This window comes from Myxine glutinosa, chromosome 2 (genome assembly GCF_964187855.1).
Source record: "Myxine glutinosa chromosome 2, kmMyxGlut1.1, whole genome shotgun sequence".
Taxonomy (NCBI): domain Eukaryota; kingdom Metazoa; phylum Chordata; class Myxini; order Myxiniformes; family Myxinidae; genus Myxine; species Myxine glutinosa.
In genome coordinates, this window is record NC_136262.1 from 147,870,754 (window position 1) to 147,897,285 (window position 26,532).

Below are 26,532 nucleotides of genomic sequence, written 5' to 3' on the forward strand. Positions count from 1 at the left end.
TCGTGTGGTGCACTTGGCCTTCTTGCCTCTTTCAAAAAATAAAGAAAGGCGCCAACCGCGTCCATTTCTTTATTGTGGCCGTCAGGGGGCCAACTATAAGTGGTTCACCTGTATGGCATAGGTGCCACGTTGACCCATAGGTCCATCCACGGGTGGTGCTTGGCCGCATAAGAACTGCGGTCCATGGTGGGTGGCCACAAACATTGCGGTCCATATGGTGTATCGATCCAGGCAGCAAGCAGCGAAAGTGCAGGCCCACAACTGCGAAGCCAGCACCTCTCTCTCCTCTCTCTCTCTGCCCCAAAGCCAGATCCTCGGAGGTGGGAGACAAAAGAAGCAGACAAGTGAGTAAGGTGGTAAGGGCGCAAAAGTGCACGCAACACAAGGTAATGCACACTAGGGGCACATGGGAACCAGGTGAGACAGGTACGTTCCTACCGTACGCTCCCCCCCCCCCCCCCACCAGGTAACCTACATGGCCCCTCCCTTACCCCTTACTGTATCCACAAAACACAACACTACCCATAAACATCTATTTTACTAATCAACAAACGTCCCTACTGTCTTCCCTGTTCCTCCCATAAACCAAATTCGTCTTCTCTCCCTCCTAACCAATCAAATTTGCTATTTCCAACTCTCATCAAAATTTGCCATCTCCAACTCAACATCAAAATTTGCCATCACCAATTCATCATCAGTCCCTCCTAAGGAGGGAGAGATGGAATCACCCCAATGTCTCATCCACGTCGTGATACGGCCACATGATACGGCCGTGATACGGTCGTGATACGTAATATTTGCAATCCACACAGCAATTCTCAGTTCCTGCACACAACAAAGAAAACACAGGTGTGGAGTCATCATCATCACCACAGGTAAGTGGCTGCGTATGGTGCGACAGGTTCATCAATCCTAACTATTTCCTAAATGACTTTAACAACTTTACATTACCCGGGGTCTTTCCCTGCCAATCCATTGGCCAACTTACACTATGGGTTCTAAAAACCAATTCCCATTGACCAACTTGTGGTGCTTTTCAATTTGGGGTCTCACTCCCCCGATTCATCTCCCGGTGCCCTCGCACAATTTCTGGGCTGTGGCGTGTACCTCTCCCAGCGGGTCTACCCACCTGCACACCTCCACCACTGCAGTTGCCTCCGAGCTTACCTGCTCCTTACCCTAACCTAACTACCTGGGGAAGGCCCTCTGGCGCTCTCCCCACTCGGTGCCCTCTCTGGCACTGGGCTGCCCGATCCACACCCGGGATCCTCAGGCACCCACTGACACTAACGGCTCCCAGAGCCCACCTGCGGCCTCACCTGGCCGACATCCTCACAGTGGTGGAGTGCCCAACCAACTACACACACTAACAGGCTACACGCCCAGCCATTTCCACAACACTAATGCACCCATCCACAACACCATTCTGCAACCGCACCACAAATGCCAATATCCAACCACAATTTACCTATACCCTCTACCTAACACTTACACTACCCGCCCCGGGTACTCGTGAAAGGGGTCCACTCTTCCCCCATCCACACCTTCGCACCATGCACACCACTCCGTACCACTTACTCCAACTCTCTCCACACACCTGTACCTGCACACCTGTGCTCTCACACCTGGTGCCACCTGCACCCTTCTCTCCCCAAGCGCATTCGCGCTGATCAACACACTCACTACTCATACACTGCTCCACACACCTGTCCAGTTGCACACCTGTGCAATTCTCACACACACGGCATCATCTCAGCTAACTACTCCCTTCTGAAACTTGCGCTTCCCAGTCGTCCCTTTAAACTATTGCGCTCCCTCGTCATTATCATCCATACTAATCTACCTGCGTCCCCACTACAGGTATCAGTCACTAACTAACCTTAACGTTACCTAATGTCATCTTCGCTAGATCCCTATCAATATCCTAACCCACCCGGGCTAGTTTTCACTGCCATACACCCCATAAGCTATTGCTCCTTTGCCCCCATCATGGGAAGGGTGGCAGGGATGCCACCCTTACCCACCATCATACGGCGCGAGTGGGACCTTGTGGGACCACCTCGTATGCGAGTCGTTGCCCGCCTGCCGGACCCCGTGCGTCGCCCCTTGCGGGGTCAGCGCGGGGCCGAACCGGCCGGGCCCCCACAGTACATTACCCCCAAGGGGCTCTCGTGCCTCCCCGGTCCCTCCAACAACTACCCCTGTTGGTGTCGATGCATGGGTCACACCTCCGCAACCCGCTACCCATTCCATACCACCACAACCTTGCTCACCCACACCTCGCACCTCTCGTTCCATACCCTCCGGACCAGCCATACACCTCACTCTTGGCCTCTCACGAACATCCGGGTCTATCTCGACCCCCAAGCTTATTAAATCCCCTGGCGCATCATACGCACGACCATATTGGTCACCACTTACACCGGGTCCTCTTTCTCTTCGCTTCTCCTCCATCACCTGCGAATCCCTCATCCGGTTAATGAGCACATCATCACGATCCGAACACAGACTTTGGACCAATTCTTTTACTTCCTCCTTTATCTCTTTCTTATCCTCTCTCCGTCGCTTCTTAATTTCGCTCACCCCTTCTTCCACTTCTTCTAATTTCTGCTTCACCTCCTTCATCTCTTCGTGCGCCCCTTTAAGTTCTTCCTCTAACTCCACTTTATTTTTTTCTATGTGCTCCCGCACCTCCCGCTCTTTAACCTCCATCACTTCTACCACCTTGTCCATTTTCCTCGTCAGGTCCTCATGTACCGTCTGACACTCTTTTTTAATTACCCCTACGTCCTTTTTCATCTCCTTCTGTGTCGATTTTAAACCCTCTATTACCGCTGTGTTCTTCTTTACCTGGTCCCCCAACTCCTTTTGTCCCACTGTCAGTTGTTCTACTCCCAGCGTCAACTCCTCTTTACCCCCTTGCAATTTTACAGTCCCCTTTCTCACCTCCTTCTCCATGCGCTCCTTACAGTGCCTCACCTCCTCGCGCACTCCTCCGACCTCCTCACTCACACCTCTTCTGATCTCCTCTCCCATCACTTGCATCTCCTGCCCAGATGCCACCCTCATCTGCTCCATTTCCTCCCTGTGAGCATCCAGTTTGGTTTCTACCCCCATTCTGACCCCCTCTATCTGCTGCCCCATTTGGTTAACTTCCCTTTCCGCTTGGTCCCTCATGTCCCTCAATTTGCCTTCCATACTGTTTTCTAACCCCTCTAACCCCTTTTGCATCCCTTCCATTTGATTCTCTTGAGCGGCCATTCTGTTTTCTACCCCCATTAACCCCTCCTGTATTTCCCCTAATCTATTGTCTAATTTCCCAAATTTCTTGTCTAACTCCTCAACGGTACCCCTCGCTTCGTCCCTCATTACCCCCATTTGGTTTCCCATTTGTCCCATTCGCTCACCCTGAGCATCCATTTTTGCTTCTAGCCCCATATTTGCCATTAGTATGGTTGTATTAATCTGCGCCATGAGGTCCCGCACATCAATTCCCGCTATTTGCGCAGCGGGCGCGGCTACCCCGCGCTCGTGCGAGGCGCCATTTTGCGCTCCCGCAACGTCGGGCGCAACGACGCTATTTTGTGCGTCTGCTACCCTCGCTGCTTCGCTCTCCTCACGTCCCTCAATTTGGTCCTGGACCGACCCTGCCTCACTCTCCTCTACCGGACCCCAGCCGACTTGGTCTGCCATAGCGCGACTTTCAAAATTCGGGTTTTTATATTTTGTAAAACACAATCAAATTTCGCTGTTATAATTTCGAGCGCGTAAAACGCGCTCCGGATCGAATTCTACTTCCCAACACCAAAATGTTACCCTAATGGTACACTTGGTGTTCCAAAATTTGGGCTAAATGAATTTAGTCCCAGGTCCGAATCCGACACTCCTGACACCAATTGTTACAGACACGACTTTGATGTTATGGTGGGCCGAGCGGAATGGCCGCCGTGTCCGCACAAGTTACCCGATTATACTCGAACCTTGGCCGAGCCGCGCTACGCTAGATCAATGAAGGAAAAGGACACAACGGCTGGGATTAAAATGACACGACACCAGGGATACGGTTCTCAAGACCTCCGGAGGAGGTTATAATATGGCGGAAGGTTAGATTACAGGAATGAGAGGGACAGCATAGAAAGATAGGCACTTAGACACACTTATCTTATTCCCGACAGACCACAGATAAACAGGACAAAACTGACTCACACGGGGATTGATGGCAAGGAAAGCGGGCAGTCGATGGCTCAAGGTGCACTCTTGGCTCAAGGACAGAATCGACCCGGTCCGGTCCAAAGATGCGGGGAGGTATCGTCGCGCTGGGGGTGGCGTCCTTTGCTCTCCGTGGTTCAGGCGCATCTGACTTCACATCCGGTAAGTCGCTGCGTATCTCCGGCGGGGAGTGACACGCCCTCGGCTCGTTAGCTCCGCCCCAGATGGAATCGGCCCGTTGCTTCTCATTGGGTGCGGGGGGTTACCGGCTCCGCCCTTGACGAGGGGCCGACAGGCAGCCCCTTCGTGGTAACCCCGTCGGCGCACATGGGTAATGGCGGCTAACCGAGCCGGAGTGAGGACGCACACTCCCCGCGCGCGCCGTTGTTGTAGTTGTTGTAGTTGTTGTTGTTGTAGTTGTTGTTGTAGTTGTTGTTGTAGTTGTTGTTTGGGGAAGAAGATGGGAGGAGGTATGGGAAGGTCCTAAACTCACTACTGGTGCCATATAATCACATTCTGGTGCAACGAAGAGTCAGAATTAATGGAAACGAGTCCTTAACTGACATAGACTAAGAATAACTAGCAAGATGTCCGAAAGTTGTCTACGTGAGATGCGGTGGACCTGGGCACGACATTTAATGGGGGAAAAAGGGGAAGGTCGGTTCTACAGAGTGTTGTTTACAGACAATGGGACTAAGGGAATGGGGGATTGGGGATAGTTGGGAAGTATTGAGGAAATAGGGGAATATTTACAAGCGGATATGGATGGATGCAAATCCCATATCCGCAACAATATATATATATATATATATATATATATATATATATATATATATATATATATATGTATGTATATATATATGTAATTATGTATGTATATATATGTATGTATATATATACAGTGGGGAGAACAAGTATTTGATACACTGCCGATTTTGCAGGTTTTCCCACTTACAAAGCACGTAAAGGTCTGTAATTTTTATCATAGGTACACTTCAACTGTGGAAGACGGAATCTAAAACAAAAATCCTGAAAATCACATTGTATGATTTTTAAGTAATTAATTTGCATTTTATTGCATGAAATAAGTATTTGATCACCTACCAACCAGTAAGAATTCCGGCTCTCACAGACCTGTTAGTTTTTTCTTTAAGAAGCCCTCCCATTCTCCACTCATTACCTGTATTAACTGCACCTGTTTGAACTCGTTATCTGCATAAAAGACGTCTCCAGACCGTCTCCGACCACAAAGACCGCAAAGACCGACCGCAAAGCCGTCTCCAGACCTGTCCACACTCAATCAATCAGACTCCAACCTCTCCACAATGGGCAAGACCAGAGAGCTGTCTAAGGACATCAGGGACAAATTTGTAGACTTGCACAAGGCTGGGATGGGCTACAGGACAATAGGCAAGCAGCTTGGTGAGAAGGCAACAACTGTTGGCGCAATTATTAGAAAATGGAAGAAGTTCAAGATGACAGTCAATCTCCCTCGGTCTGGGGCTCCATGCAAGATCTCACCTCGTGGAGCCTCAATGATCATGAGAAAGGTGAGGGATCAGCCCAGAACTACACGGCAGGACCTGGTCAATGACCTGAAGAGAGCTGGGACCACAGTATCAAAGAAAACCATAAGTAACACACTACGCCGTCATGGATTAAAATCCTGCAGCGCACGCAAGGTCCCTCTGCTCAAGCCAGCGCATGTCCAGGCCCGTCTGAAGTTTGCAAATGACCATCTGGATGATCCAGAGGAGGAATGGGAGAAGGTCATGTGGTCTGATGAGACCAAAATAGAGCTTTTTGGTTTAAACTCCACTCGCCGTGTTTGGAGGAAGAAGAAGGATGAGTACAACCCCAAGAACACCATCCCAACCGTGAAGCATGGAGGTGGAAACATCATTCTTTGGGGATGCTTTTCTGCAAAGGGGACAGGACGACTGCACCGTATTGAGGGGAGGATGGATGGGGCCATGTATCGCGAGATCTTGGCCAACAATCTCCTTCCCTCAATAAGAGCATTGAAGATGGGGCGTGGCTGGGTCTTCCAGCATGACAACGACCCGAAACACACAGCCAGGGCAACTAAGGAGTGGCTCCGTACGAAGCATCTCAAGGTCCTGGAGTGGCCTAGCCAGTCTCCAGACCTGAACCCAATAGAAAATCTTTGGAGGGAGCTGAAAGTCTGTGTTGCGCAGCGACAGCCCCGAAACCTGAAGGATCTGGTGAAGATCTGTATGGAGGAGTGGGCCAAAATCCCTGCTGCAGTGTGTGCAAACCTGGTTAAGAACTACAGGAAACGTCTGAGCTCTGTAATTGCAAACAAAGGTTTCTGTACCAAATATTAAGTTCTGTTTTTCTGATGTATCAAATACTTATTTCATGCAATAAAATGCAAATTAATTACTTAAAAATCATACAATGTGATTTTCAGGATTTTTGTTTTAGATTCCGTCTTCCACAGTTGAAGTGTACCTATGATAAAAATTACAGACCTTGACGTGCTTTGTAAGTGGGAAAACCTGCAAAATCGGCAGTGTATCAAATACTTGTTCTCCCCACTGTATGTAATTATGTATGTATGTATGTATATATATATATATATATATATATTATATATATATATATATATATATATATATATATATATATATGTATATATATATATATATATATATATATATATATATATATATATATGTATATATATATATATATATATATATATATATATATATATATATATATATATACAGTATATATATATATATATAATCTACCATATAAAACACAATTGTGTGTGTCTGTCCCTCTCATAAGAGTAGGTTTTAAAGGCTTTGAATAGTGCTTTAGGAGGGATTTGAGTGGGGAGGTTTAAATGGGCAATCTTTGAACACGACTGTGTGTCCACTGGTTAAAAGACCGAAAAGACTCTGAGGACCCAAAATACCCAAAGACCCAAAATACCCTTGAGTTTAGACTGTTAAAGACACAAAATATCATGAATGCCCAGAAGACCCAAAAGACTGAAAAGACCCAAAGTCCCTGAAGACCCAAAAGACCCCGAGGATTCAAAAGACCCAAACAACCCCAAGTACCCAAATGACAAAGAGGACCCAAAAGACCCCAAGGACTGAGAAGACCCTCAAAGACTCTGAAGATCCAAAATACCCCAAATACCCAATGGACCCCAAACACCCATAATATCCCGAAAACCCTGAAGACGGTTAAAGACCCAAAATACCCTGAAGACCCAAAAGACTCCAAAGACCCAATGGATCCCAAACACCAAAATGACCCTGAAGATGGGTGAAGACCCCAAAGACTTAAAGACCAAAAAGACCCCAAAGACTTAAAGACCAAAAAGACCCCAAATTCCAAAGAGACCCCGAAGACCCATAAAGACCCCAAATACCCAAAATCTGTAAAGACCCCAAGGCCCAAACGACCCTGAAGACCCCAAAGACCCTTAAATATCCAGAAGACCCAAAATACCCCAAAGACCGCAAGACCCCGAAAGCCCCAAAGACCCCGAAAGCCCCAAAAGACAACAAAAACCCAAAAGACCCTGAAGACCCCAAATTACCCAAAGACCCACAAATACACCAAAGACCCCAAACACTGAAAAGACCCAAAAAGACCCCGAAGACCCAAAATACCACGAAGACCCAAAAGATCCCAAATATCCCGAAGTTCCAAATACCCCAAATATCCTTAAATACCTAGAAGACCCAAAATACCCTGAAGACTGAAAATACCCCAAAGACCCAGAAGGCCCTTAAATACCTCAAGGACCCAAAATACCCCAAAGACCCAAAAGACTCAAAAACCCAGAAGACCCAAAATACCACAAAGACTTAAAATACATAAAAGACCGAAAAGTCCACGAAGACCCCAGAGACCCAAAATATCCCAAAGACCCTTAAAGACCCCAAAACACCCCAAAGAACCAAAAAAAATTGAAAATACACAGAAGACCAAAAAGTCCCTGAAAACCCAAAATGCCTCGAAGACCATTAACAACCCCACAGAGCCAAACAATCCAAAACACCAAAAAGACCCTAAAGACCCTGAGGACCCAGTGGAACCCAAACATCCAAATTACCCCAAAGACCCAAAATACCCCAAATACCTCGATGACAGAAAAGACCCGAGTACCCCAAAGATGCAGAGGACCAAAAATACTCAAATGACCTAAAAGACCCCAAAGACACAAATGAACCAGAAGATCCCAAGGATGCAAAAGAGCTTGAGCACCCAAAAGACCGAAATGAACCAAATGACCCAAAAGACCATTCGGACTCTGAAGACCCAAAAGACCATTCGGACTCTGAAGACCCAAAATGATAGTCATTATGTCTCTCTCTCTCTCTCTCTCTCTCTCTCTCTCTCTCTCTCTCTCTCTCTCTCTCTCTCTCTCTCTCTCTCTCTGTCTCACACCATTCACACACCTCCATTTCTCTTCCACGCTCATTCGCTCCCCTTTTAGGCTGAAATGAACCACCAACCTCGACCTACAGCGTTTGATGTGCCTCCATAAACTTCCTCCAAATCCAAAGTGAGCCGTTCTCGGCAACCTGGGCCACTCTGTCGCACATCCTCATTCTTTCTGTCCCACACACTCCAAGCTGAGCAAGAAATGCAGAAAAGGAATTGCCAATATATCCTCTACACCCCACCTCAAATGGCTGACAAGAAACTCGCCAACCCTTCTCCCGACACTGCCTCCAGCTCACTGTACATTCCTCTCTTCCTTTCGTGCACCTCCACCATGTTCACTTTCCAAGGTACCAACAATTCCCCGAAGATACATTTCTATAAAATACAGTGATTCGATACTTTGGAGTTTGAAAAATAAATATTGCTACCTGGCTGGAACTGGTGAATGAAAAAGGAACTGATGATGAACAAACCAAATTGTAAATTTTTATTTGGTTTTTCACTTAAATTGCAGTTTAACTTTCGCCAAAATGAAATAATCATGCATATGTGTGGAAAATCTCTGAATATTGTGATTCGGCTTGCACTATCAAGTCATCTGATCGGTTGCTAGCATAGTTTTTGACGCGTGCAAGCACGAGTTTGAATGGAGCCACAGAAAAGCAATCTTGGAGATAATGTTCCATCCAAAGTCAAAAAAGTACCTTTGACAGCAATTTTCCCAATCATTTATTGAAGAAAACAATTACCATCCCCAAACTTGCATGGAATTGTTACCATGGACAATCAGCCAACTTCCCTTGTAGTGGGGGGGCCAATGTTTTCCCGTTGAATTCAAATGTTAATTTGTGGACACTGGTTGGGTTGTCTTTAGGGATGATAGAAGTTGTAGAAAAAATATGTCTCCATTTTTTTCAAGTTCTTTATAGCGGCCATTTTGGATTATCAAAATGGCGTTTGTTGAAAACCGAAATTGTCATTATCTTGGCTTCTAAATGACCTAGAGTGTTAATTTTGGTGTCCAAATGTACATATTTGCGGATACTTAATCCAATAAACACACATTTATACACCTACATATGATCAAAAGGGTTCTTATGGCAGCCATCTTGGATTTTCACGCACTTATGCCAACACATATATATATTTTTTTCCATCATTTTCACTTCTAAATCACATAAAGGCTGGACTTTAGTGTTCAAATGTACACTTATAATGTCTTTGTGCAATATTTTTAGTTGGCAGTGTTCATTGTTACATTGAAGGATCTCCATCCTCCTCATCATCAGTGTTACATCATCAGTGTTATCGATTCCCATGGGGCGCTCCTGACCCGTGTTACCACACACCTCTTCATCTGCCCTACACATACACATCTCAGAACAGTTGAGATGCTGAGACCTGCATGAGCAGTGAGACATGCATTGGGTCTTCTTGCAGTTACATTTGATTAGATGTGTGATTGCAGCTGGGGCTGGAGGGTCCTTGGTTGTGATGGGCACCAGCTGATCTCCTTCTGCTCTCCATCCATGTTCTGTTGGTTGTGGAAGCTGGGGGTCCGGTACATCAGCCTGATGCCACACCATGGCCTGGAAATGTGCACGAGCAATGGCTTCATGTAAAGCTCCCCGTGTTGGTGGCAGCTTCTGTGCCTCTAGCTGTTTCTTGGTAAACAGTCTCCACCTCAGCTTGCCCACATCCACAACTGTAGTACGAGGCTCATACAGCTGGCATACAAATGCCTCAATGTCACTTTCTGTGTCAGCTCTCAGCTCCTCAGAGGCCCCAAGGTCATGAAACGCAGATACCACCTCAACAGAGCACCTATTGAGGGCTTGCCAACATGTGAGCTTTCCCTTGCCGGCAAACCGACCAGTCTGGGCTGCTCCCGTGAATGCATGGAATCCTGGTAGGGCTGCAGCCTTCCTGACACCAAGTTCATGTACTATTGGTTCCAGTGAGATTTGCCTCTTCTTGTTCCCCACACCCGTGATGAAGTATGTGTCTTTGCATAGTTCATGGTACCGGTGGAGTGCTAGGATGAATACATCAGTATCAGGTGACTGAATGTACAGCTGTGTTGCACCTCTTCGGACGGCATCTAGACTGTGAAGAAAGATCCTCGTATCAGCCTCCTCCTGGGAGCTACGGAGATGCTGTACATCCATGCAGTTGGAGAAGACATCCTGCCTTGAAGTGACGATGAAGACCTTGGTAGTCCCCTCAAAGTGACACAGAGCTTTCTTTGCCAGATAGACAGTTAGCTCATCTTTGGTGTTGGTGTGCGACAGGAACTGTTTTGCTGTCAGTTTCCCAATCGGGGTGCTGTCTTGAACGTGGTAAGCAGTGGGCGGCTTGCCACCTTGGCGCCTCTCCCGTGTGGCCTCTTTCAGTGAATTTGGCAGATCATATCGGTCAAACACGAGGTGGACTTCATCATACCCGTTGGTCTTGCAGTCCAGTGTTGCATTGAAATGGCCAGCCCACTGGGCACATGTTTTGACCCATTGTGGCTTACCCATTGCTTGCACTAATGCCATGCCGTCTATGACAGTCACCTTCTTGGGAGGGGGTGGAGTATGTTCAGGATTGTCGTCGTCTGGCTGCTGACCAGTGCCAGTTGACTTCTTGGGTAGATCTTCTAGGATGCCCATGAGCTTGCTTTTGTCTGTGCATGGTAGTAGTGTCCCAGCCATTGCAAAGAGGGTTCGTGGAAGCGCGGTGAATTCATATTGACCTATGGCATCCTTCAAGTTGATCTCTGGTCGTGAGCGGGCCACGATCAGCATGCGCGCAAACAGTGACCTGTCGTCTTTCAGCTCTACAACCTTGTCTGCCAGTTTGTGCTTCACAGCTTTCCTGGCACTCTTCCACATCTTCAGTTTGACCTTTCCCATTCTGGCCCAAAGGTTGATTTCATTTGTGTTGATGCGCTCTGCAACAAACGTGTTATACGCTTTCTGACCAATCTCATCTTGGTTGCAGACATCCTTCTGTACTTCAGCTGGCATCACCACCTTGGTGATGATAGTCGTCAGGTCTTCACCCTCATGCGTCATGGGATTCATGGACTCTCTGATCACATTCTTCAGTCGACGAATGCTGTCTTCCTGCCGAGCCCAGACTGTGGTTGATAGGTCGTGGTGCTCCTTGCGTGTAGCTGATTGTGAGCCAGCCATCTGACGGGCTTCTTCAGCAAGCCTACTCAGCTCTGGTGCTGTCAGAAAGAACCTTTCGCGGGCACTGGCATTCTGGGTAATGCCCACAATACCCCCTGTCACCTTCATGATCCTGTTGATGTGCTCCAGTGCATGGTCCACACCTACAGCACAGAAGGGGATTTCATTCTTATGGACACTGAAGTTCCCATCCATGAACTCTTGGTAGATCCCTGGATCTGTCATCTTCAGGGCCTTCATCTCTGCAAGGTACCGGGGAGTCAGCCTGGCATATTTCTGTTTGTCATGTGCAAAGAAGTATATGCACATCTCATCCAGTGAAGACAGGTGAAGCTCAAATTGTCCATCACGGGTGGCACGGATGAATGTGTATATCAGCATTATCATCCGCATGTAGCGTCGCACAAACTTGAACAGTGGACTCTTGGCTTCTTTCCTCTCATTAAACTTTGCCATGGCCTCCAGGACTTCGTTTGACTCGAGGACAGCTAGCATGTTGTTCTGCGCGCTTGTCATCTCCTCTCAGTTGTGTAGATGACAGCTCTGGGCAACCTGTTGTGCTGACTGGGTACATGGGCCCCTCAGATGGGGATGCTCTTGGAAGAATTCGTCCACATAGAGGTTGAAGAGGGCTTGGACAGTGGTGATGTGGGCCTCCAAAGCCCTCTTCATGTGCTTGGCTTCCAGTATTTGTCTGGTCGTTGTTGGGCCATAGATATCAGCCTCAGACCAAGCCTCGTCAAGACCACTGTCCTCTATGGCATTCCCAGCAGCCCTCAGTGCAGCCATCACAGTGTGCATCTCCCCTAGTCGCAGTACCCACTTGCCTTTGCAGTCATCTCTGGTCATCTCCAGCTGTTTGGCTCGCTCATACAGGGCCATGTCTAAGGTGATCACTGTCTTCCTATCGGGACCCATGACCATGCAGTTGATTTGCTGTGTCTGTTTCAAGACTGTTATCAGTGTTTGCCATTCATGGGCTGGTGCTGCTACCAATGGCAGGGCGTTGACCTCTGTCAGAGGCTTCGAAGAGGAGAGCAGTGAGTTGTAGGCTGTCCAAGTTGGGATATCGTGATGCTTGATCCTACTGCCAGGTGGTTGTTTTGGATCGTGGACGAGTGACCCAACAGGGTCAGCATGCTGGGGTTCTGCAGCTTGCAGCTGGTCATCTGGTGGGATGATGTCGTCTTGTACGTCCTCAGCTTCAGCTGTTCGCATGATTGTGCGTGAAAGTAGCCACACTGTGTCCGTCGCAGAGTACGGCTTGGTGACATCTGGGTTTGACCGTGTCTTGAAGCTATACGTGGTACCTGTGGCAGATTGTTTGTTTGGTGCTTGGCAAGGAACAAAGTCTGGAGCAGTCAGAACCTTGAGTGAGCGGTGTCTGGCCTTTCGGTCATGTAGTGTCAGTGTTCTATGTTCATCTGTGGAGGGTGCATGTTCCCGTCGTTGGTAGAGTGCCCAGGCTGTAGCATGGAGTGTCCGCTTCCCATCAGGTGTGTCTTCATTGAAGTCACTGTTGTCCACTGCAAAGAAGACAAACGTCCCTATGCGCATGGTTCTTGGAAAGTATACACCCTGTTCTGTCGTAGACTCTATGACTGAGTTGGCCAGCTGTGTCTCCAACCGCAAGATCCGACTATAATCAACAGACAGACCGAACCCATGCAGGAAATCCAGAAGCTTCTTGTTTCTGGTGGACTGATGGACTACAATGGCAACGGCAAGCTGCTGTGGCCATTCTAAGCGATGGCGGAATGGTGCATCTGGCTCTTTGGGCTTGTACGTGACTTGGCGTTTTGACTTGTAGCCGTACATGATGTTCTGACTGATGGTTATAACATCTCGATGAATAGTGGCTGAGCGCATAGTCTCTGGCTCAATGCTCGTGGCTGGTCCTTCCAGTAGCCAGCGGAGGAAAGCATAGAGTACTTTGGGTACATGCTTTTCAGCATCATCAGTGTTCATTTCTCCTTCAAATTGCCATGGGTGCTTGTTCTGACAAGCAATGGCACTGCGGAGAACAGAGGCACTCTCAAACAGTTGTTCGATGTTTTTTTCATTTGTCTTCGTCATTGCATCTTCGACAGCTGCATCACGCACGGCAGTGGAGAATACACAGTCTGACTCGTTTCGACGTTTTGGTTTCATGAAGTGAACGTCATCAATGTGAGAGTTGATTTTCTCCTTCATGCCTTGGGTAGTAGGTGATGGGACATTGTGCACACCATTATTGTCAAGAATCCTGGAGTAAACCGACTTCAGGTCAGACATGTTGAGAATTTCACCAGCTTGGAGTAGAGAGCGAACAAGGCTGACAAACTCAATGTCTGCGGCTATTTTGATAACATTAGTTTCTTGCAGTATGTGTTCTTTGTCATCACTTGATGTCCCACTCTTGGGAGCACGTTGGACATTCTGCACCCAGCATGGGAGATGATACTTGACGTCGATCGCATGAGCATCATGTGCACTGATGGCAGCACTCAGCTGAACTTTCCACTTGTGGTTGCTGCCTTCTTCAACAGCTTTCTTCAGCTGTTTACCTGCGTTGAACGTGCATACAACATGTACACTTTCCTTAGTGACCTCTTGACAGAAGAAACAAAGGTCTCTGTTGAATGGAGTTGATGATGAACGTGTGAAGCGAAGAGTCTCGTCTTGCGTAGAACCTGAGGTACTTGCAGCGGCAGGTGCAGAAGAAGGACGTCCACACCTCTTATGAAGATGCTGGGTGTCGCCATGTTCGCAGGCTTTCTGGTGGCGAACTCTAGCACGCTCCAGGTGAGCAGTGTTGCATGTAGATCCATAACATGCCCGGTGCCACTTTGCTTTATTGTTCCTCAAGTCAGTGGCAGTGAAACAGCTTAATCGTTCGCTGATCTGTTTGAAGTCGGCATCACCATATCGTGCCCTCTCCTGGATGAACTGGAGAAACTTTGCATATGAGCCCAGTGCTGGCTCAGTCACTAGTGCACCTTGGGGATCCTGGCACTGAATGCAAAGTGTGAAATCAGTTTCTTTCTTGGTTTTCTTGCTTTTTGGCTCCATCATAGCTCAGGGTCACGAATCTGGAACATACAAATAACAAATAACAATTAAGATAGATGTGCATTAAGTTAGATTTTGGACACTGGTTCGGCTGTGCCATAAAAACCTATTTTTATCCCTTGTAGGTTATTAAAGAAGGTTTCATTCAATTCTCTATCCCCAAAAATGTACAACTGGACACCAGAATCGAAACTCTAGGTCATTTAGAAGCCAAGATAATGGAATTTTACGTTTTCGACATCCGCCATTTTGAAAATCCAAAATGGCCGCCATAAAGAACTTGAAACAATTGGAGACATATTTTTTCTAGAACTTATATCATCCCTAAAGACAGCCCAACCAGTGTCCAAAAATTAACAAGCAATTTCACCGGGCATTTCAATCTGCTACATTGGCCCCCCCACTATTGAGGCCTTGAGTGGTGTACCAATATGAGTGGTGTGCCTGCCGGAAGTGCTGAATTTTAAGCTCGAGAAAATCGTCCGTTAACACTTGAAAATTCTTCTCCGAAACCGCTGATGGGATTGTGACCAAATTTGGCACAAAAGATATTTGTTGTGTTTTGACGAAAGTTTGTTCACGGCATTAAAATAAATCGGGGTCTAAGGAGGTTTACCGGGGTCAAAATGGATCCAGGTTTGATCCACCAAAATAGGAATTTGCTTTTTTCTCTGAAATGAAACCACACACTTTCGATGAAACTTGACCACAACCTTCACCACCCATGCTGTACCAAAGTTTGTTCACTGCATTCAAAAATGGGGGTCTTAGGATGTAAATGGGTTTGGGGGAGGGAGGGGTTTGCCCCCCAAAATAGGTATTTTTTTCTTTGTTTTTTAAAAGTCTTTTGATTATGTTAGTATGATTCCACATGCTGCCCTGTCTTCTAGCAACCATTGAAATTGGTTTAAAATACCCTTAGTTGGTGCAGTACACTGTTTATTCTACCAGGGGTATTGCCCCTATGTTTTTTGTTTTTTTTAGATCATCTGGAACGAAGTTCTGGGGACCTTATGCAATGGCACGTCGTCCGTCCGTCAGTCCATAAACACTTGCAACTTCTCCGAAACCGCTGATGGGATTGTGTCCAAACTTTGCACAAATGATATTTGTTATGTTGTGACTAAAGTTTGTTCACAGCATTAAAGAAATCGGGTCTATGGGGTCTACCGGTGGTCAAAGTGGATCCATGTTTGACCCCCCAAAATAGGTATTTGCTTTCCTCTCAGAAACTACACACACAATTGTGATGAAACTTGACCACAACCTTAATCACCCGTGTTGTACCAAATTTTTTCACAGCATTAAACAAAATCGGGCACTTAAGGGGTCTCCGGGGGTGGATGGGGAGGGGCAGAGGAGTTGCCCCGCAAAATAGGTATTTTTTTGTTTGTTTGTTTTTCGTCTTATGATTATGTTGCATGCTGCCCTGTCTTCTAGCAACCATTGAAATTGGCTTAAAATACCTTTAGTTAGTGTAGTATACTGCTTTATTCTACCAGGTGAGCACCCAGGTGTATTTGCCCCTATTTTGACATTTTTCGTCTCGTTTAATACAAATACATTATTGCTGCACCTTCTTCTACTAGTTGAACAGTGGGGTTAGGACCATGAAAGTTTTATGACGAAGTCTTTCATGACCTGGCTGGCTCGGCATGATGTTCGACTGGAACTGATTTAGGGAGGAATCTGCAATTCATACAGGTTTCCAGAGATAACTCACCTACTCTCTTCAAACGACATCGTGGGATCTTTAACTTCCAGCAGCTCTTGCTAGCCGAGAAGCCAACCAGCTTCACCTCCATTAAATAAGTTAAGCCAGGTGTCTTCACATTCTGTGATCCAATGCTCCGGCTGCGAATCAGCACTGCGACATTTGTAGCCAGATCGGGAACCAAACCCAGACAAGACAGTTCAAAGGTAAGTGTGCTTCCTTTCCATCACTCTTTCGGATTCGTATGACTCTAAACTAAAAGAATGATACAAATAATTTAATTTAATTGATATATGTGGGAAAATTACATGCCCAGACCAGGAATCGAACCCAGATCCTCTGGAAGACCGAACCAGTGCTCTGCCATCTGAGCTATCCTTGCGACCTTGACCATATATGCAATTTTCCCACACATATGATTGCCACTCTCTTTCCGTCAATGCTTCCGGGGCACTCGCTGCCAACCATAGGAGCACCAACAGCCTGAACACGAGAGGGTCTTCCTCCAATGGGGGTACAAATACATGTCCTCTGTTATAAACACCACTGGGGGCGTTGTGAAGCAATTAGATTAATGAACAGAATTAAATAATTGAATTGATATATGTGGGAAAATTACATTCCCAGACCAGGAATCAAACCCAGGTCCTCTGGAAAACTGTACCAGTTAAAATAACTTTAAATTGTTAAGTTAATACCCTGATATATAGCTGCTGCCATAGCCCCATGAAGCTTCATTGAGATCACGTGGTTATTCACTGTGATGTCATGAAAAATCATGTGATGTTACAGCCATTCCTGTCTCCATTTGCATGCTTGGAAGGTCACATGGTGCTGGTCAGTGCAGCACCAGCCATGCAATGGAATTATCACACTTTTTGGCACTTCCAAGGCAATTATCAAACAATTTTTTATCTTTTTGTAGGTGCAATTTTTGTTCAGTACCTTGGAAACCACTTTTTCAGAAAGGTGAAACAAAGCCTTATTGCATCTCACTCCTGTTCTTGGAAATCTCCTCGATGATGAACGGTTAGCTTTCTTCAGTTCATTGGCAACAAAACCGCTGCTTTGCGACACCTCTGCTGCTCTGAGCATTGGGTACGTGTTCCTGCAACTCGATGCCGTCCAGTTTTGGCATGTGCCGTCCACAGCCCAAGCATGAATCGAGTGTTCTCTGCCACCGTGTCCCTCCGCCCCATGCGCACCCCCTCCGCACGTAGCCGAATGCCTTCTATTACCCGTGATTCGAGCCTTTCCTTACGGAAAGCAATGAGGGCAAGATGGCAGTTGTGGCGCCATTCGGCTACACCGTCGCACCGAATAAGTGGCTGATTGGAAAAAAGCAACGTAAAAGGCACAGCTGCAATGTGTTTCACATTTTCGTTCTTACATCGGGACGCAATATGCGAGAACGCAATATTTATTTGACGTCGAGTCAGGGGAGACACCACTTTATCCTGAGCTGTTTTAATATCTGTTTAGGTAATGCTGCGGTGGTTCGATCGTGATTTTGCCGCAATGCCAGTGGTGCGGCCGCTCGACGAGGAACATTGCCGCATTGTTGTGTGTACTCCAATTTGGAACTTAATCTGATAAATGAGAGGTTTTTGAGAGTCGTGCTCATGGATTATACTGTGCACGAAATTGTCCGACGAGTTAAATGCAAATATTTTCCTTTCTGCTCTTGATGGATCCTTGTTTTATTACATTTCGTTTGACTCGCTGCGCTTTGCTAGACCTTTACGGCTGGTATTTATCATGCCAACGTGGCTTTATCCGCTTTGTCTTTGTTTGCTGGGTTTTTAAAAAAGCTTTTCGAGTTTTCAAATCTGACACATGTGTCACAATGGAGACGGGCCCTGGGTGGACGACTGTGGGGTCGACAAATTTATGACCTTGATAAAATGCCTTTGCTGACCCTTCACCACTGTGAAGTTTTATGAACCAAAAAGATTATCCGTTCTTAAAAGTAGACCTTGTGCTCTACCTCTCCCCTGCCCAGCAATGGCACGTGTTGTTCCAGGCTCGTTGCCATCTCTCCGGGGCGGCTGTGGACATTTCAACTTGTGTTCGGCTGGCTTATCAGAGATTTTCGATAAATAAATAAAAATACATGTCGAGACTTTTTCCTCCCCCTTCAATTGAAAGGCTTCTGCCTTGCGGTGATGCCCATTCCCGGCTGATTCCAGCATTTTGAACATTTTGCTTTCTCATCCAGGTATCGGTGGTCTGGAGGAACACGTGCTGAAGTCCGCGACGCTCTCTTCGACGGCCGCCTGCCCTCCGTTTTTGCCCCTCAACCTGGAGGTTTTGCCAATTGTGCGTGTTGCAGTGGAGCCAACACATCCGAGTAAGCATTTTTGAGGCTCGTGATTGTCGGGCGAATTGACCTTCACTGTCGCATTTAAAACACAGCTCTGTAAAATGCACATCTCAATTGATGTCATTCGCAAATGCAAGAGGTTGTTGGAAATGTCTTTTCCTAAGCCACGTCGTCACTGTCTACCTAACACAAAGTCAGTAGTTAGGTTGCGAACTAAAATGTCACATTTGTACTATTCAAGTGTGCCATTGACAGTGAATAAATCTTCCTTTTCGCTCAGTCGTGCAGAATCCGATTTTCCCCCCAGCATTTTAAAAGAATGAATCTTTCAATAATTAATGTAAATGGAATATAAGGTGTGTGTGTGTGTGTGTGTGTGTGTGTGTGTGTGTGTGTGTGTGTGTGTGTGTGTGTGCGCGTGTGTGTGTGTGTGTGTGTGTGTGGTGTGTGTGTGTGTGTGTGTGTGTGTCTTGTGTGGTGTGTGTGTGTGTCTTGTGTGGTGTGTGTGTGTGTCTTGTGTCTTGTGTGGTGTGTGTGGTGTTGTGTTGTGTTCAGTTCAGATCCGGCCCCTTTCTTTGCAAATTTGTTTCTGCACATGTACGAGTTTGATTGGGTCCAGAACATGTGCAGGAATAAATTAACAACTGCACGAAGATGCGGAAACATCTTCAGGTTCATTGATGATTTGTTGGCAATTAAAGATGGATTTATATTTGAGCAGCTTCATGATGATATTTATCCAAAAGAACTTGAATTAAAAATGGAAAACCAAACTTCCACTTCAGTTTCCTTTTTAGAATTACAAATTGATATCCATAATAATAAATTTCACACCAAATTATTTGATAAACGAGATGCATTTCCATTCCACATTGTCCGAATGCCTTTCTTAGACAGCAACATTCCCAAAAAGCTATTTTATGGTACGGTTGCAGGTGAAATAATTAGGACTGTGAGAACAACCACACACAGCTCTGAACTGGTCAATAAATTACAACAACTAGTCAGACGTATGTTAGCACAGGGGGCTGCAGTTGGTAGATTAAAACAAGTTTTCTTTAAAATCACAAAACGACACCAAATCGAATTAGTGAAATACAATACGAAGAGTAAAAATATTATTCATGAGATCTTTATGTAAATACAGTACAATATAATAATGAAATATACTACAAGCATTGATGGGTTGACTGACTGCCTGGACGCAACTGAGGTTGTGGATCCACTGATTTACCATCAATTGATGTGGATCCATGATCGAGGTTGTGGATCCGCTGTTTGGAGAGGTCCTGGGCTGAAAGGATTGAAACCTCGAGGAAGAACGGTACCCAGCTGATGATCCATGCAGTCGGGAAACTAGTCAGTTGCTTACGGGTTAAAGTTCTTGCTTTAGGTGGAGAAACTATGTTTGAGGTTGACAATTTAAATAAAGTTGAGAGTGTGTGTGTGTGTGTGTGTGTGTGTGTGTGTGTGTGTGTGTGTGTGTGTGTGTGTGTGTGTGTGTGTGTGTGTGTGTGTGTGTGTGTGTGTGTGTGTGTGAGAGAGAGTGTGAGTGTGAGAGATAGAATTGGAAGGAACAGAAATGAAAAAACGAGATGTGTGTGTATATATATATATATATATATATATATATATATATATGTGCATGCGTGTAAATTGCTGTGATGGCTGCTGTCTGCTGGACATGATGGATGTATTTCTGTGGTGGTCCTGGTACTTCCAGTTTTGCTGAACTATTTCTGCAGCACATTGTCTTCTTTGGATTGGCTTGTTGGCGTTCACTCCAAATCTGAACCCTCTGGTTCATGGTGCAGGGAGTCTAGGTTCAAATCCCATAAAATGCCATTTGTTTGTCATTTGTCTACTAATGTCCTTGTAATTAATGGAAAAGAACACTGATGTCAACTATTGTCTGTTCTGTATGTGATGTTTCGGTAGTACTGATAATCTGTAATGGAGTATAGTACATCAGTATTAGAATCTATATATACTAGGGCATGCCCGTACGTGGGTGCAATGCCCGTACGTGGGTACGTGGGTACGTGGGTACGTGGGTGCGAGTACGGTGACAATCCCCCCCCCTCTATTTACATGAAATGGTTTGGTCCATTCGCAACGCCAAAGCGAACGGCTTGCGAGTACGGTGACAATCCCCCCCCCTCTATTTACATGAAATGGTTTGGTCCATTCACAACGACCACAGAACCCCCCCCCTCTATTTACATGAAATGGTTTGGTCCATTCGCAACGCCAAAGCGAACGGCGAACGGCTAAATCGCCATAGCTCGGTAACTACTTGTCCGATTAATTTCAAACCTTGAAAAGGCACATCCTCGGGTCCCCAGCAATATACCTGGCAAGTTTAAAGTATATCGGACCGGTAGTTGTCGAGAAACAGCGGTCACAGACAAACATACATACATACATACAAACATACACACAGAGATTACTGGAATTATAGATATATATATATATATATATATATATATATATATATATGTATATATATGTATATATATGTATATATATGTATATATATGTATATATATGTATATATATGTATATAACCACCTTTAGAGGCCATTTTTCCCCGCAAGCGGGGGTTGGCCTTTTTCGGGAACCGTGGTTGTTGTTGTTTTTTGGTCCCCTTTTTGAAGCAATGTTTTACGGCCGGATGCCCTTCCTGACGCCAACCCTTTTTGCCGCCTTTAGCGACAAACAGGGAATTACCAGTGAACTGGTACTCAATTAGCCGACCTCGGAAGGATGACAGGCTGAGTCAACCCCCCTGGCGTTAATTCAGCGATCGACCGGGATTCGAACCCAGGATCCTGGGATCCTAAGCCGGCACCCTAGCCGCTAGCCCAACACAAGGGTTGAATGTATATATATGTATATATATGTATATATATATATATATATATATATATATATATATATATATATATATATATATATATATATATATATATATGTATATATATATATATATGTATATATATATATATATATATATATATATATATATATATATATATATATATATATATATATATGTCGGATTGAGACTTAGGACTTGGGACTCAGAAGAACTCAGAAGAAAGGAGCAACGGATATATTTATTGGAACTCGAGTACTCAAGCTTGAGGACAGCAAAGTTGCATTGAAACTCACAAGGAATGACCAACAGTACAACAAGATGCTCTGAAATAATTCAATTAACATTGCTTTATATAAAGGAAAGTCAGGGGTGGAGTTAGCTCACAAGACACAGAGACAGAATGGGCTCATTGGGTCCCCCACCATAGTCCCATCCTGTTGTTCAGTTAATTAAAGGAAGTTCATCCAAGGCCAGTCATGGGTTAGCTTCTGATAAGGAGATGGTCAGCATTATGTGACAACATGTTTACAACTTTCTGTATAGCAGCTGGCTTGGGAAAGTACAAAGGGGAGTGGACACTCGTAAAACTGTCAACTTGCAAGATAATGGCAAAATCAGGAAAAAGGCAAAGAGAGATAAGAGTTGCCTCCAAGGCATGGAAAGAGGAACTAGAGATTGTGCCCACGCAGGCCAGAGCACAAAGGCAGAGGACTCCTTATTAGGATATTACACATCCTCAATGCAGTAGAAAGAACTCAGTATCATAAAAGAGTACAGTAGCAAGTCAAAACAAAACATATAATTGGTTATACTTGGTAATTGGTAAAGCAGCAAGGATATACAAAGGGGGAGGGGCATTACAGCTCCCTACATACCGCCCTTTTGGATCTAAGATACAAAGTTATCTACGAGCCAATCAAAGGCCTTTATTTCAAACAAAAACAGAAAAATCATTCAACATATCACGCGAAGGCAGCCCCGTAAGAATGTCCCGTACCAAAGCACCACACAAACTCAGTAGGATGATTCGCGTCTGTATGTGAGTATGCAATGTAAGGCCGTAAAAGCAGAGTGATCAAATGGCACACAAAATCCACCAAAGAGGTGGGAGAGAGAGAGAGTGTAACTAAACGTAACGTACCACACGAATGCAGCCCAGTGAGCATGTCCCGTACCCAGTACCGCACAACGAACCCAGCAGGCTGATCCGCGGGTGTGTGGGTGCAAGTGGGTGTAAGTGGATGTATGATGTAAGTCGGGTGTAGATGGGTGTATGAGGTGAGACCGTAGAGACATGAAGATCGAATAGCGCGCCAAATCCACAACGAAGACCTCTGGTTCCACCGGGGTCCACACCCAGGAAGATCTCCGACCCACCCTTGGTCCACAGAGGTGCAGCCGGACTCCTCCCCAACTGGAGCTCGCCCAGGCTTCCCCAAGTGAAATCCTTGTCGATCTTCAGCGCTCAATCGATATTCATGTTCATGAGGTCTCTTACGTGCTGGTGATCTGGGGAAGACACAACATCGTCAGTATCAGGTGGCTCAAACCTATGGCCATGAAATAAAGCATAACGATCCAAAGGTGGGAGAGAAACTTCCTTTGGGTCAAAGTCGAGATCGTCCGAGGCGATGCTGCTTGCTTCGCTGTTATTCAAGGGCGAATCTCCAAAACAATCAGACTCGGAACTCAGAGTATTTTCACGATCGAGTTCCTCTCCATCCGGGCTTGGGTTCACAGCTGGGTCCAAATCCCGAACTGGGTCAGTGGCGTTTGACTCACTGTGGGCTTGTGAGACATAAAGGTGAGCTCGTGAAACATGGAGAGGCAGAGCCTGCATTGAAACATAAACATCAGCCGGGGACCCTCGCAAGTGGCCCACATCATCATTGGTAACATCATCAGTAACATTATTTTCAGGTGGCGTAGGCCTGCGGAGTGGACGGCCCATAGTCATAGCCACGGCATGGCATATCGTGAAGAAACGAGAGGAATCCTTCAGGAAATCGTCGATTTCTTCTTCCGACGTGTCGGGGCCCAGTTTAAACGGCCTCCTGGTAGCCTGAAATGCTTCGAGGTCCGCATAAGTGTACTCGACGTCATTATCGGTAATATCAACAATGGAAGAACAATCTTCGGAAGCGGAGATCTCATTGTCGCGGCCCAGTGGCTCGTCCGGGTCGTCGTTCCAGGATCCGCGGTCTGCAGTCACGTCGACGGCCAGTGTGTCTTCTGGACCCACGGTCAGCTTTTCAAGCATCACCATGGCCCTTTCTGTTGTCGTCTTCAGTGTCCATCCTGTGGAAAACTTCCTCACACACGCAAGGACTAAAGCCTTGATTATTACACAACAAACCACGATTCCAAGGACTATTGCCAAGGCGGTTAGTACCCACTTTACAATTGTGCCTGTCCACCCCTTGAACCAGTCGGTAAGCCACTGGTGGGAGGCTTCCCGATCCAATCGATCCCTTGTCAATGAGTGAGCGCTTTCCCTTAACGTTATAATAGCAGCACTGACACCCTGTGAGGGGTCAGGAATAAAAGTGCAACATTTACCCTCAATTATCCCACATACCCCTCCTCGTTCTGCCAATAGCATATCTAATGCAACCCTATTTTGCATAACCATTGTACGCAGATGGACAACTGTGTCCAACATTTCGTCGTGTGCTGTAGCGGTGGCGTTGGCCACAGTTTCTAAGATTAACGCAATTTTGTCAATGCGGTAACTGTTCATGACCGTCCCAGCCCATGGGAAGAAGAAGCTAACGGCTTTCTCCCAATCAGCGCCGTGTAAAGTAGTGGTGTCGTCGTCGTGCCAATAAGTGCTTCGTTGTGTCCTTATGAGTGCGGTGGTATTATGCAAGTGCTGTCGCATTTCCATCTCAGGGAAAACTGATCCTAAATAGCAAATTCCTCCCCAATTATCAGGTAAATACGGGTAAGCTTTATTCCCGCATACAAACATGGTCCCGTGCGGGGCCACTAAATGGGTGGTCATGCAAGTGAGAAGACCTGGGATAGTGTTTGTCCCGTTTTCCCCTTTCCATGCCAACTGGAGGTGTGTGAGGTTATGCAAGGGCGAGCTTGTAACGTTCACTAGGAGCGTGTGTTTCCCTTTTCTCGGGTCCGCGGGAAGGGTATCTCTACACACGGATTTGCCTACCATTACTTGGCCCTTTCCTTCTAAGCAGAGGGCCCCCCATGCCGGCTTGACCCAAACCGGCGCCGGACGTTCCTCAAAGTGTCGGGACAGGATGGGAGGGGAGTACTGGAAAACTCGTTTACACGCGGTTTCATCAGAACCTTGGCTTGTCAGAGTTGTACTAATGCATTTGGTATCTAGTGGCTTCGAGCACAAATCATTGAGTGATAGGGGTAACACTACCATTGGTATGCCTGCTGTGCTGGTGCGGGGAAGGTGCATACACATCCAACACTGTGTCCTATTCTGTACTGTGGCCATATGCCGTGCGACCTTCCAGTATGTGTTCTCCTCTGGCTTCCTTCTTACTTCCTGGGCAGGAGGGGGTTTAATGACGTAGGCGGCACAACTAGGCCGGAATTGGTGTTGGGTCTCTCCCCTCTTTTTGTTCCTTCTAATCAGCGTGCGCGGGGGCCATATTCCACATTCAAGTATTATCGTGGTGTGTGGGCCGACGAGGGCATGCGACAGTAGGAGAGTAGTATTGTCGATGCCCGTGCCCCATTGATATCCTGCGGCGGCGTGACTATTCACGGTCCCAGTAAACCTTCCATTTTCCACCTGTCTAACTTTAGTTAAGACTATGCGTGGGGTTGTCATGCGTGCCTGTGGTGTCCCATTGTGTACCACCATGGCTTCCATCCATCTTACAGATAACCACTTGAAATGTGTCTCCAACTCACAGCAATGTACTACTATCCCCTGTCCCCGGGGAGCCGTTATGTATTTGACGGAGTAAAGTTTAAATAACGTGTAGTTGTCGTGTCCTGGGTATTTGGGGAGATCCTCTCTCAGTGGGTTAAACTGCAGAAGCCTATCCTTGGCGGGGTTTGTTAGGCAGCTGCCCAGAATTCCCATCATCATGACCGTCATCGCCGCCCTTAGGAGACTGTGGTGCCCTAGACGGTGCATTGTCTTCAGCGGTGTGAGGTGTGGTGTCTGCAGCAATGTGAGGTGCGGTGTCTTGTGTGGCTTGTGGTGCGGGGAAGGACAACTTACAATGGGTGGCGTGGATCCACGAAGGTTTACCCTCGCAGAAGACTGCCGTCGGTGTGACCAGTAGCACCTGGAATGGTCCCTTCCACCGTGGCTCCAAAGCAGCCTTGCGGGTGAAGTGCTTCACGAGCACCCAGTCGCCGGCCTGAAAGTTGTGGATGGCGTGGCCTATTGGTTCAGGCAGCGCCTCTCGTACTCGAGCATGGATGCTGCGTGCCACATTCGACAAGCCTATGCAAAATCTCAAAAGCATGTCATCCATTACTGGCAAAGCAAGGGTGGACATGTCTGTTGGTGCTGAAACGGGCAAGCTCATAGGTCGTCCCATTAATATTTCGTGGGGGGAAAGGCCCGTAGTGCGACCCGGGGTGGAACGAATGCTCATCAATGCAAGCGGAAGAGCCTCTGGCCACCTCAAGCCTGTGTCTGCGCAAAGTTTCGCTAGTTTATTCTTTAAAGTCTTGTTCGTTCGTTCCACAAGTCCTGAGGACTGTGGGTGGTAGACGCAATGGAAGGATTGTTTAACGCCCA

General features: G+C 46.5%; 1 protein-coding gene across 7 annotated transcripts in view; it reads left to right on the top strand.

The window, feature by feature from the left end:
• EFL1 (elongation factor like GTPase 1) overlaps positions 1-26,532 on the top strand; it is a 233,633-nt gene that overhangs the window by 102,607 nt on the left and 104,494 nt on the right. For all 7 annotated transcript variants that reach the window (XM_078771785.1, XM_078771786.1, XM_078771787.1 and 4 more), the window contains one exon: positions 18,812-18,943. In XM_078771785.1, the coding sequence (XP_078627911.1) occupies positions 18,812-18,943 (132 nt within the window). The remainder of the gene's footprint in view (positions 1-18,811; positions 18,944-26,532) is intronic.